The sequence below is a fragment of the Python bivittatus genome, unplaced genomic scaffold (genome assembly GCF_059951505.1).
Source record: "Python bivittatus isolate LINGU-HERP-01145 unplaced genomic scaffold, Pbiv_v1 ctg000260_np1212, whole genome shotgun sequence".
Taxonomy (NCBI): domain Eukaryota; kingdom Metazoa; phylum Chordata; class Lepidosauria; order Squamata; family Pythonidae; genus Python; species Python bivittatus.
Genome location: NW_028277055.1, coordinates 1549965 through 1562706, shown reverse-complemented (window position 1 = coordinate 1562706; position 12742 = coordinate 1549965). Strand labels below are relative to the sequence as shown.

The 12742-nt window shown below is 41.8% G+C and overlaps 1 protein-coding gene across 1 annotated transcript in view; it reads left to right on the top strand.

The window, feature by feature from the left end:
* LOC103066307 (protein argonaute-3) overlaps positions 1 to 10820 on the top strand; it is a 49600-nt gene extending 38780 nt beyond the window's left edge. The window contains exon 19 of the mRNA XM_007435167.4: positions 817 to 10820. Coding sequence (XP_007435229.1) covers positions 817 to 925 — 109 coding nt within the window. The 3' untranslated portion in view covers positions 926 to 10820. The remainder of the gene's footprint in view (positions 1 to 816) is intronic.
* Positions 10821 to 12742: the final 1922 nt, after the last annotated feature.

The following is a 12742-nucleotide window of genomic DNA, read 5'->3' as shown; positions in this document are numbered from 1 at the left end:
CAGCATTTTCACAAGCTGTTGCACATGAAACTCTGCAGTGTGCATGTGTAGGATCCCTCATAGCGTTCCATCCCTTACACCATATTTCCTGACAATATCTGGACTAAAGGAGACTGGGATGGGCAACAGCAGAACAACACAGCAGAGTCTTTCTGTTCAGGTTCCAACTAGCTGTTTTGAAATGGCCTGTCCCAGTTTCCTTCAGTGCTGTCACAGCCTTGAAATGGGGTACATTCAAAGTGGGGCACTTCAAGATTAGAACACTTTTGTAAAGTTTGCACAGTATCACCACGCTTCCTGTAAGTTCAGAACAGCTGGTTTTAAGCTTCAGATACTTCAAACGTGAAACACTTTGCACAGATCGGCAACATACCATAAAAATGGATCGCGTATGTGTGTATAAGGAGGAAAGAGAGCACGTTGCTCATTCAAACAAACACACTACACTTTATATCAACAGTATTACATGAAAAGATTTCCCACCATCTCTACAGAGGACCACTTTCGATAGCCATTAGATATAGCCCAAGGAATTACTTAGAACTCTGGTTGTAGGGATTTATTTTGCATTGTCAACCTATGCAGGAAAGATTCTAATATTAAAATGTCACTTTGGGGGAAGTTAACAGGAATATTAGATTAAAATGTTATTTTTGCTGGCTAATGGATGTAAAAGTCTGTTTGACATAGTACTGGAGATCTTTTACTTTAGCGCTTGGTAACTTAAAAGCCCAAGAAGGTAAAGCACAGCTAGTGCCTTTCAGATCCTCCGGTATTTACTTGTTCATCCTCTTCTCTCTTTTTCTCTTCCTGCAGTGCCGAAGGAAGCCATGTTTCAGGACAGAGCAATGGGAGAGATCCCCAAGCCCTTGCTAAGGCTGTACAGATTCACCAAGACACCTTACGCACCATGTACTTTGCTTAGCTATATATAAAATATATAGAGATATAGAGATAGATATATATAAAAAGAATGAAATGGAACCTATTCACGAACGAAAGAACTGCAGAATTAAGTTGCATACAGTGTATGTTTCCGGAGCAATCAGTGAATGGGGGAGGGAGCAGCTCTGCCTTGTTGAAGCTGATTCTGTCTTGGGGAGGGCGGGGAGCAGGCCTTATCCTTGCTCTGATGCAGGGAAGATCGTTTACTTCACCAAGAACACGCCACTTATTATGCAATATGAAACCAGCCAACTGCTTTTGGGGCGGCTTCCTACGGGAAGTGCCGCCGTCATCACCTTCTCCTTTGTGCGTTTGGGTCTCTGTGTTTCTTTCTTTTGGGGGGGAGTAATCTGATCCTTTTTATGCCTTTACCTCAAGTTGCTCAGCAGCACAACTCTTTCTGCAAAAAAAAACAAAAAAACAAAAAAAACCCGCCACCACCACCAAGGGTATTAAAACTTACAGGAGCAATCAGAGTGACGTTGAGGTGTGGGTGGGCGTGGGGTGGTGGATGCGCAAAAGTGTTTTTATCTGTTTCGTACCCTTGTGGGTTGCATATGGCTTCCCCTCCATGGTTGTCTGTGCTTGAATGCAACCCTGACAAGTGTTAATTTGAGTGAACGGCCCCATCGATATTGTGGGAAAGAGTGTGTGCACTTGCACTTAACGCTCCCTGTGTAGTTTAGCCGACCGCTGCCTTTCCTGTCCGTCTTCATAGCTTAGGAGTTGCGCCACTCAGTTTGCTTTCCATAACGAAACTCAACACATCATGTACTTCCAATAGAAGAGAATCATCCTGTACTTTTCTGCCAGAAGTACCGATACCGCCTGGCCAGATTAATGACGTTGCTGCTTTCTGCTTGTCCAGAAGTTCCAGCTAATTTTCCCTCTCGTGTGCCGTACACGCATCTTCTGAGCTGCTTGTGACCTCAGATTTTCCTTTGTTTCACAGGGTGGCACGTAGCGCTCAAGTACAGAGCTGAGTTATATTTTGTTTTTGTTTTTTTAAAAAAGGGAGAGATGAGTTGAGTTGCTTCCTCTCACTTTAATGTGACCGCGCATATCTATAATCTATATGTGTACTTTTCTCTTTTATATTTATTAGATGAATAACAATGCTTTAATTTAAATTGGTGTATTGGCAACATTGGTTTTTATGTTTAGAGACATAACTATTTTGTTTAAAGGACTGACAACCTGTTTTTGCTACCTTTTTAGTGCAATAAGCCGTTAAAGAAAAATAATCTGTCCATTTTTGCTGTTACACGAGCAGCAGCATTTTACACCTTTCATGATGGGAAAATGGACGTATCTGCGCTCTTAAACAGACAAAACGAGCCTTAATTTTGAAAGGAAAGTCTTACAATAGGGGATTTTTTTTTTTTTTTAATCAAAAAGGCAAGCTCCTTCATGCTGCTCTTAGCTTGCAGGGTTTAATGCTCTCTTGTAATACAGGGCTTCTGCTTTGCTGAACCTTTATTTTAAGAGTATTTTTCCTCCACAGCAAAGCCACTGTACAGAAGTCTAGCTTTCGTCTAAATGAAATCAGGCCAAGCCTAAAACGCATGGGGATCTTAAAAAGCTATTTTTGATTGTATAGGCTTTCTTTTTGAAATTGAGTGCTTTATTTTGTTTGGCGGGATGCATTTTAGAAATGGGATCACTAAATGTGAATCTGATAAGTGGGCCTCTCTTTATTTCATTCCACTTGACAGCTGAAGCAAAGTATTTTATTGTCAGAGGTGAACATTTTGACTCCGCAGCAGGGCTTGGGGGAATGTTTTGCACTTTGTAAACACATGAACTGCATTTTTGTCTGTTTTATTTGCACTGGTTTTATATTATATATGCAGAGATGCATACTGCAGATGGTTCAATCGGGCATTGTTAATAACCCAGCCCTGCTGAAACAAACCAAGCATTCTCCACCTGAAAACCATTTGACTGGTTGAAGTATGTTTACTTACCTCCATGTTGTGTTTAAAAAAGCCCACTTTTTGCCAATTTATTGTACAGGGAGCTGATTAATCTGAGCCCATTTTGCTCCCACAACCATTATCCTTCTTCTTCTGCCATAAGTACCGTTTTAAAGTGTGGGTTGGATTTGTATGGGAGGGTGTCTCAAAGTGCATTACCAGCAGAGTTTATTCCAGCTCTCAGAAAAATGGCACAATGCATGTTTAAGCTCTGGGGAGCAGGAATTAGAATGTGCTTGAAATCACTGATTAGGGAAGCAGCTTCCTTTGGTCAGTGGAAAGGCAGGACAAAAGCAAAATCAAAGCAGCTCTTGGTGAAATGAATTACAAGTGAGCTCCAGTCTCCAGAAGTGTCCTAGTTGAGGATGTGTTATGTACTGCACTTATCTTCGCGTTCCTAGCATGACTCCAGGAAATTCAGCACAGGGAAGAACCTGTGAAGTTCAGGCTGTGGGCCATGGGCTGAGACTGTTCCCCTTTTGCCTATCATCTCTTTGCCCAAAGAAAACATGCCCCACTTATCAGGCCAGACTGTTCAACTCACCAGAGCTCAATGCAAGTTTTATAGTTCTGGGATGAATGTATGGTAAAGTGATAGCATGTTTTCATAAATGCTTACGTTAAACTTTTTTCTGTTTTAGAGATTGCTACAGGTAGTTCTCGCTTAACGACTACAGTAGGGACTGGAAAATTCATTGTTAGCTGAGGTGGTTGTTAAGTGAGGCATCACATGACCGCACCCAATTTTCCAACATTTTGTGGCAGTCGTTAAGTGAATCACCATGGTCATTAAGTGAATCATATGGTTGTTAAGCGAATCACGTGGTTTCCTATTGATTTTGCTTGCCAGAAGCCAGCTGGGAAGGTTATAAATGGCAATCACACGACCCTGGGACACTGCAACCACCGTAAGTGCGAGCTGGTTGCCAAATGCCCAGATCGCAATCATGTGACCTTGGGGGTACTGAGACAGTCATAAGTGCAAGGACTGGTTGTAAGTAGCTTTTTTTTAGCACCATAGTAACTTCGGTTGCTAAACAAATGGTCATTAGGCAAGGGCTACCTGTACTTCAGTGGGAATTCATGCCTCAAACTGTTTTCTAGGTTAGCTTTTTAGAAGCACTTTAAAAAGGTTATTGTGGACATTTGAGTCTTGCTTCTTCTTTTTTTAAAGAAGTTAAGTTGTTTACATCAGGATGCAGTATGATATATATTTCTTATTCTGTTCCTACCATGAAGAAAATTAGCTTGCAAATCTTGTGTACTGTGCTGTATTCAGTTTCTTCATTCCCGCCAAGTAAAGGGCCGTCAGGAAAGCATCTTTTCAGTTCATGTAGAATGCTAAAGCAATGAAATGGTTTTCACGTGGAGGGGAACTGCTAACTTAAGAACCAAACCTGGCAACATTGGAGTTTTGAAGCTATCTTTGTAAAGTGCCGATAAACATTCTTAATGTGATATCAATGTACTGGCATTGGGTACCACACTTCTTACAATACTGTAGCTGCTATATTTATTTAAACGGAGGTGGACAATGACTGCACTACGGAATGAGGCCAGATAAGCAGGAATTCAGGCTTGTGTTTAAGATGTGAGATTCTGATTTCTGTTTTGTAATGGTGTGATATAACAAGGGGTGCTGTTTTAACCAAGATTATGAAATAGACAGATATTGTTCTTTTGTTTTTAAAAGACTTAAGATATTTTTTGATGTTGCAATGGAGCTGGGTGGGGGGTGGGGAATAAATGGTACCTCATCTGTGGTGGCAGTTTCCAGTATATTTTTCACAGGAGTATATGGACTTATTTTTGTACATGTTCTTAGTTTTAAAAGCTTTCTTGGATTTTAATGTGCTTTCATGGAAATCTTAGCCTATAGAGCCTAAGAGTTGCCTGTTCAACCTGTGTACAACTGGGAGCGTAGGGGTAAGTGTCTTCTACATCCATTTTGGCTTTGTTTTCGGGATGCATATTTTTGCCTAAAATGGTGGCTCTGGAACCCTTTGGATCCTTCCTGTATATGCAAGTGCCTCTGTCTCCTGTCCTCTCCCCAAACCCAACCCAGATACTTGAGAAGGATGGTCCACCAAGAAAATAGCTAAGAAAATGTGCTAGAGGGGCAGGGGTTTTCTCTCTGTGCCATAGGTCTATCTGTTATGCACAGTCTTCACTTATGCCAGGTTAGCTGCGTGAGGAGTGATCCTACCTTCCGAGGACTAAAAGGTCAGGAGCGGAAAGAGAAGCCAAGGATCACATTGGCCAAGCGTGGTATTACCTAAGCATGTGTGGGTGAATGATGTACATTAGAAACATCAATCCTGAAGCTTCATTCTATGGGATCTTTCAGGCATGGCATTTGAAATAAGTGAAGCTGAGTGAATTAAAAAAAAACATAGATGAATAATACTAACAGCTAGGGGTGCATGGAACAGCTAGTTTGGGTGGTCTGTGTCCAAACTGAAATATGCATATTCGGAGTGTTTTGGTCTCTGCACATAGCAACATGGGGCTGTTACGTTGGAGCCTCCCAGAGTTGTGTTTTAAGATGGGCAGCCGTTTTAAATGGTCAGATAAATAAAGCATGGCCTGAGCAGGGCTGTTCCTGGCAGAAGCGTGTGTGGGAGGGAAAAATGGGAAAAGCCCGGGTCATTGGCAGCAGTGGCTAAGGGGAGGGAAGGGAGGGGAGGGGAAGGCATTGGAACAATTGGGTCACAGGACAGGCCAGCAAAATAGGCCACTTTAGGCCGCGCCTGCAGTGGAAAGGGGCACGGGGATGGGATCTGGTGCGCTGGGAGCTGCTGAGGGACCAAGGACAACAGGTGCACGCCAGCCTTGCTCTTCTTGCCCTATCTAGATTTCATTTCATCCCAAACCCAGAATAATCCAAGTGTTTCGGGGTTTGGTTCTGCTGACTGGCTGGCCTGAAATGGTTTGGCAGAACTCTCAGAATGTGATGGTTTGTTCTAGGCTTGAAATAAAACATGTTTTTTTCGTTTCATGCACTAGAAGTCTATTTTATAAGCTCTTTTAGATTGCATCTCAAGACAGTTTCCTGCAAGAATGCATTAAAATTAAAAATGAAACTGTTTCAAGATGTGCTTTGTCTTTATTTTGTATGTCCCTATTCTGTGGATCACCCCAGTGGATGTGATCGGTCTGCTTGGTTTCCAGAGGAAGTTTGGGGACTTGGGAGGCAGGTGTACTGAGGGTGTTGTCAACCTCTAGAACAAGGAAGTAGCAGTGATCCTTGAGGGGATTGTGTCTGAGCAGCTTTTCTGCTGATCTGGCAGGGTTTCTCGTTTAAGGTTATCTGGACCTTTTAATGGAAAGGTGGGCTGGATGATCAGTTAGTAGGCTGCCATGATGAATTTGCAAGGCATCTGGAAGATAAAATCATGTTTTCTCAGAGTTGGATGTCAGCTGGGCATGTCCAGCAGAGATGACATAGGCATCATCTTGTGAGGTTATCTGGGACTAGTTCAACCGTATGGATCCCAAAGAAGTGGACTAGCTCCTCTGTGATATCAGATCTTCCACCTGTGGACTGGATTCCTGTCCTACCTAGTTGGTGAAAGCTACCAGGGAGGTGGCAAGAGACTAGATATGGGTAAAGGGTAATATATCCTTGGGAGAGGAGCCCCACTGTCTCTTCAAAAGAGGTGGCATTACCCCCTCTTACAAGGATGCATTCACTTCCACCCCTCCTTGAAAAGCCAGCTATTTTGTATAACTTTGGCCGGTCTCCAATCCTCCTTTTTGGTTGGGGTTCAGGGCAGGGGATGGGACCGAGACTGCACTGATTGCTCTTGTTGATGACCTGCGGTGGTATTGGGATAGAGTAGTGTAACTGTCCAGCCGGACCTCTCAGCTGTCTTTGATACCAACTTCACAACTTCTTTTGAAGGTTAGGAGTGGGGGGCACTGTGTTATAGTACTTCTGCCTAAGTGGCTGGTTCCAGTTGGTTTGGAGTAGAGGCTTAGTATGCAGGCCCTATGCTGTGGAGTACTGCAGAGCTCTTCTCCACACTGTTTAATCTCTATGTGAAGTTGCTGGGGAGGTCATCTATCAGTGCTGGGTGAAATATCAATATGCAGAGGATACTCAGATATATTTACCCCGGACCAATCCAGGGTGCTACTGGGGTTCTGCCTTGGTTCCTGGATGCTCTTAGGATCTGAATGGAGAGAAATAGGCTTAGACATAAACCCAGCAAAACGTAGGGGCTATTGATTCAGAAACCAACAGGTTCTGGAAGTAGCAGGTAGCAGAACAGGATAGCAGGTTCTTAGTATGGAGGTTCTCTTGGATTCATGGCTCCTACTCAAGGAGCAAGTAGAAGCCCTGGCCAGGAGGGTTGTTGCACAACTTCATTTTGTGTTTTAGTTGCAATTGTATCTGGAACAGGAGGTCTTGTTGATGGTTACTCATGCCCTTGTCACTTCATGCTTGCACTATTGCAGCTTAATCTACCTGTGGCTGCCTTTGAAGACCATTCAGAAGCTGCAGTTGGGCCAGAATGCAACAATCTGGGTAATAGACACAGCTTGGCTTGCCCATGGTAACCTCTACTGCGGGAGCTACGCTGGTTGCCAATCAGCTTCCAGATGCAATTCAAGATGCTGGTTGTTATCTTTAAGGTCCTTTAGATCTGAGGAACTGAGCATATAGTATGTCTGCTCGGCATAGAATCTTGTCTGTCCAGTAAGATCCAGGATTTACTACTAGTTCTTATGCTGAACTAGGAGTAGTCAACAAAAAGGATCCTGAGGACGAACCTTCTCGGGAGGTGAGGGGGGCAGCTCCTTAAGAATAGCTTATCTCTGGAGATAAGGACAGCCCTGTTCCTATTAATATTCCAAGGAGCAGTAAAGTCTGGCTCTTCTGAAAGGCCCACGGGGATGGCATGGAATGTTGACTTGTCCCAAGGACATAGTGCCAGCTTGTGGAAGCAGGTTGAGAAGATGGGCGAAGACTCTGCTCTGTTTTGTATGGTTTTTTTTTTAATGAAATATTATATGCTCAGAGTTGGTTTGATTGGAGCAATATAAAAGCCTAGGTAATAAATACATTGTCTGTGTTTAGGGGTGAGGCGTTGGGTAAGCTTTTAACCTCCTTGTAACCTCCTTGTTGTATTGCTTTTTGATGATTACGTTGTCTGATTTTTCCACAAGTTGCTTGGCAGATTAATTTTGTGTGTGCATTGATAGGAAAACTGTCTTTCTAATCTCTGTAAACCCAGCCCAAAACCCAAGCTCTCTGTTTATCATCTTCAGTTTTCCAGATATGGCACTTTAAATTGACATTGACAATAGGGCTAGCTGTTTGTGTGCCTGGGGGTGAGGGCAGGACGAATCCTGCAATAACTTCTGCTTCCCGTCCATAGGCAGTTAGCACACGCATGTTTGCTGGATTGATGCAAATAATGGCTGGTATGCATAAAACTTGCAGGTCAAGCACTAGGCGCAAGTTACTTTTTGGATATGCAATATGTACTTAACCCTTAAATGTTTCTGCGAAGTTGGACAGTTAACTCCTGGGCTACTTGCAGACATACTAATACATATTTATGAATAATACTTAGAGATGAAATTTCACTGTCAGACAAGAATGAAACTGGATAACACAAGGCCCCCCGTTATTCCTTCTCAATAGATATGCTGAGGTCTTGGTTTTGCTGACAATACTGAACTCAGAACTCAGTAACCAGTGTGAATGGGGGGGCGGGGGGTGGACAATCGAGGCTTGCAGATGGAGTGGGAGAGTGTTGGGAAACCAAACTAAACCGAAGAATTGCTTCTGTAGGCAGTAAAAAGATTGACCGAAGGAAACGCCTGTCCAGTGTACTGCTTGTTCATTTCCATCCTGGAACTGTGGCTGAATTGCCTCTGGCAGATAGATCACTCTGAAGACCTGTTTCATTGCAGAATAGCTCTGCCAGCTAAATCTCAAAGAGGTTGGTTTACTGAAAGCAAAACAGTCCTCAAAGTGCCTTTTTAGAAGATGGTGCTGTAGATGATTTTTTTGTTCCCAAAGTTGTATATGGGCTGGGGTGGGGTGGGGTGGGGGAGCGGAATTGAAACGTTAAGTGAAAACATGCCAAGTTCTTCATAATGTCACTTGTGGTGCTTGGCACTACGTAGTGTTTTCCCTAAACCAGGACCAAATATCCATGGACCATACAATATTTGGGAAAAGGAATGGTACTGTTCGATGATTAAAAATCCACTGTGTGGAGTATACTTTAGATATTTTAGGATAGGTAGCTCAAGATACTGTAAGCTCTGAAAGTCAGTTCAAAGGTCATCAACAGTGAAATTGGGGGTAAGCAGATACACTCCTGAAGTTTTGTGTACCTCAAAGCGGGTAAAATTTTGAAAATTCCAGCTTTTACTTAGTTTTTTTTAATTATTCTAATGATTGCAGTAGCAAATGTAATGGCAAAAATTGCCTTTTCATGCTGAGTATGCCTGTTAACCCTGAAACATTATCTCTTTTTTTACTTTTCCAATACTGTTTACTTTTGAGGTTTCTACTAGTGAAGAAGTGATTAATACAATACATCTCAGTAGCAGTATAATTCTGCAGATATAATCGTAACAACATTGTGGTCACACTCTAAAAGTTACTTGTATATGCCTCAAAACCAAACCAAACCAGTAACCATCTTGATATCAGGAGCATAGTTTTCAAGAAGAATTTGACATCTATTTTGTTTAGATTATTGGCCATCAGCGTAGTGTGTATATGCTGTCATCTTTTTTGCCGGAAATTTTAGCTAGGTTTGGGGCCCTATTTTGGTCTTGTTGAAGTTGCCTTTTTGCAAACCAGAATTACTCGGGCAAGCTACCAGGGCAAAGAAAAATGTATTCCAAACCCACGTAAGGTCATTCAGGAACACCTTTGTATTCAGCCATCAGTTAAGATGAGACAGATTCTGTCCGTGCAACAGTTTCACTGTAAAGGAGACCAATTAACTCTTTGGGGCAGTGTTGTCCAAACTTGGCCACTTTAAGATGAGTGGACTTCAACTCCCAGAATTCCCCAGCCAGCCAATTCTGGGAGTTGAAGTCCATTCATCTTAAAGTGGCCAAGTTTGGACAACACTGCTTTGGGCCATTGTCCAATGCTTCAGCATAGCAAAAAGAAAAAATCTGGATTCCTTGTGAAGCAGCCTACTTTTGTTTACGATCATGCCACTGGTTAGCAAAAGTAAATGTTGTGGCCTGCATTTATGTCTCCCCACTGCTCAGCCATGTTTCTCCATGTCCATAATGCCAATTTTCTCCACTTAGGGGGGAAATGGACCCAGCTCCACTACTTTTTTCCAGAGTCATGGAAGCTTTGAGCGATTGCAAATATCATTTTGGCCTGTTGCCTTAATCCACATGTGTGTTGCCCATTAATTTCTGCTATTTTGTAATTTTTTTTGAATAACCTTATGTAAAAACAATGTATTAATAATAAATTGTTCAGTATGCACTGTGATGTCTGAGTTCAGAGTAATTCAACTCATTTTATATATTCTTGTGAATTGGTCAGTTACTTTTCTTTACTTTCCCAATGATCACTCATAGCTGAATATTTAATAGTAGATAGGATATGGTTTTATATTAAACGAAGAGTTTCTGATCATGATATCCAAAGGACCAAAATGCTAACGTACATTAGTTGGGGGATGGGATAGTGAAGTCCAAACTTTTATAAACATGTTGAAATAATGTATTATTAAATTAAGTTGACACAAGAGGGTGATAAATGGTTTTTCACAATATTAGAATTCTAAATGTGCAGTGTCTATTTGAGTGACAAACTCATGTCAAAATAGGGTTGCAGCCCAATAAATTTTAATACATCCACATTTAGTCAGTCAAATTTGTATATTAAAAAAAAATTCTGAAGCATGAAGCTTGTTTTTTGGTTTTAGTTGATGCCCTCGTGTGTTGATTCACTCTTTCCACGATTATTACATTATTACAAGCATTGAACTTGAATATCTAAATCTGCATTCTAATTGGAGATCCTTTTAATTAACTTACAGCCGTTGGCCTTCCAATTGTCGCTGGGCTACAGCTTCCAGCGTTCCTCACAAATTGCAGCTGATCAGTGCTTGGAGAGCAAAGTTATGTAAAGCTTTTATCCCTTACTGATCTTTTGTAAGAGAGAAAAAAAAAAATTCATCTGAGCGGCCACCATCTACACTTACATCAGGAACTTCCTCGGGACTGAGATGCACTGTGGAAGGGTGGTGGAGAAGCATTTTGACTTTGACGTGTAGAAAAATAGCCTGGCCATCCTCTCGCTTCTAATTGCTTGAACCAAAATTGGCTTGTTCCTGTATTTCCAGACTCTTTATGGTATAATGGCCATTATCAGTATCTTGCTTGGATACTTCAACTTTCAACTTTTTTTTTTTTTCCAGAACTTAATCACACTTTGAAATGTGAGTGTTGCCCATAGAATTCAGGCACCCAAGTTGGTGCGGAGCTGGAAAGAACCTAGTCCCTGAGTTTGAGAAACACCCAGTACCTTTGCAAAGTGGTTTTTTGCCCCCCGTCCCCCAGCAATACGAACCACAAGTACTTCAGGCAAAGCGAAAGGCATTCTATTAAGAGGGGAGTCAAGTCTGTATATAGGATACAAAAACAAATGATACATACATTTGATATCTGTGATACATCAGAAAGCAACAAATCAGACAAAAGGCATTGATTAGATGTGAAAAAAGACAGGCACTCTTAAAATATGCTGCATCTCTTCATTTTCCCACCAGATTTGTTTCTTTAACACTTGCAACACTCAAGGACTTCAGAATACAGCCCTATTGTTTGATGGTCCCTGCAAGGACTAGTTTTCGCATATCAAAGGAAATAGAAAAACATGGTTTCCTCAACTTCAAAAGGAGGCATGGATGCCATGCCAAAATGCTAATATCTCCTCTATTACAATGCTAATAATAAAGCCTAAAGTTATATGTAACATGAACTGAAATTAAATGAAAATCGAGAAGTTCCTTCTACCTGTTGATTCCCTAATTGGTAATATTGCAATTTGCTTTTCAGAAGGAAGTTCGTGGTTGTAAACTATCTGTCCACACATACGTGCATAGGTAAACACACACATACACATATCTTAGGTATTAATGGGATCCACATCATCTTTACCTTCAGCAGTGGTGTTGCGTTAACCTTGTTCAGTCAGTTAAATTGTTCCTAAATCTGTTAGTATCATGTTTCCAATATATTTGGTGTCCAAACTCTACTTAATTTTTCAGCCCATCTATGGAGGATTTGCGATTTTAAGCAAGATAGGTATGTGTTGCCAATCAAAAGCATAAAGATCTCTCTTCCTTTTTTTAAAAAGCAAAAACTAATTCAGTGAATTTTGTCCCTGGAATCTGAGGGTCAGAGATGGGGCCTTTGGAAGCTGCATGAAAGGGGCTGGTTCTCCTGCTCCCAGATTAGAGAGAGAATAATATAAATGCACACCCTGGGACCATCACGTTAAGGAAAGTCCAGATGTGCTCAATTTCAGCCCTCCTTTCCAGCCTGCTGTGACTTAGAGTTGCCAGTTTTGTGTGTAGATGTATTGTGGACGTCCTTATCTCATGTGTGCGTTGATTGAAATGTGCCTGATATGAAGAGCTAATAGCAATACAAGGACAACACACAAAAGTATGGCTGGTCAGTGTCTATATAGCAGGGTTCCTCAACCTTGGTAACTTTAAGACGGGTGGACTTCAACTCCCAGAATTCACCAGCCAGCCTTGCTGGCTGGTGAATTCTGGGAGTTGAAGTCTACCCGTCTTAAAGTTACCAAGGTT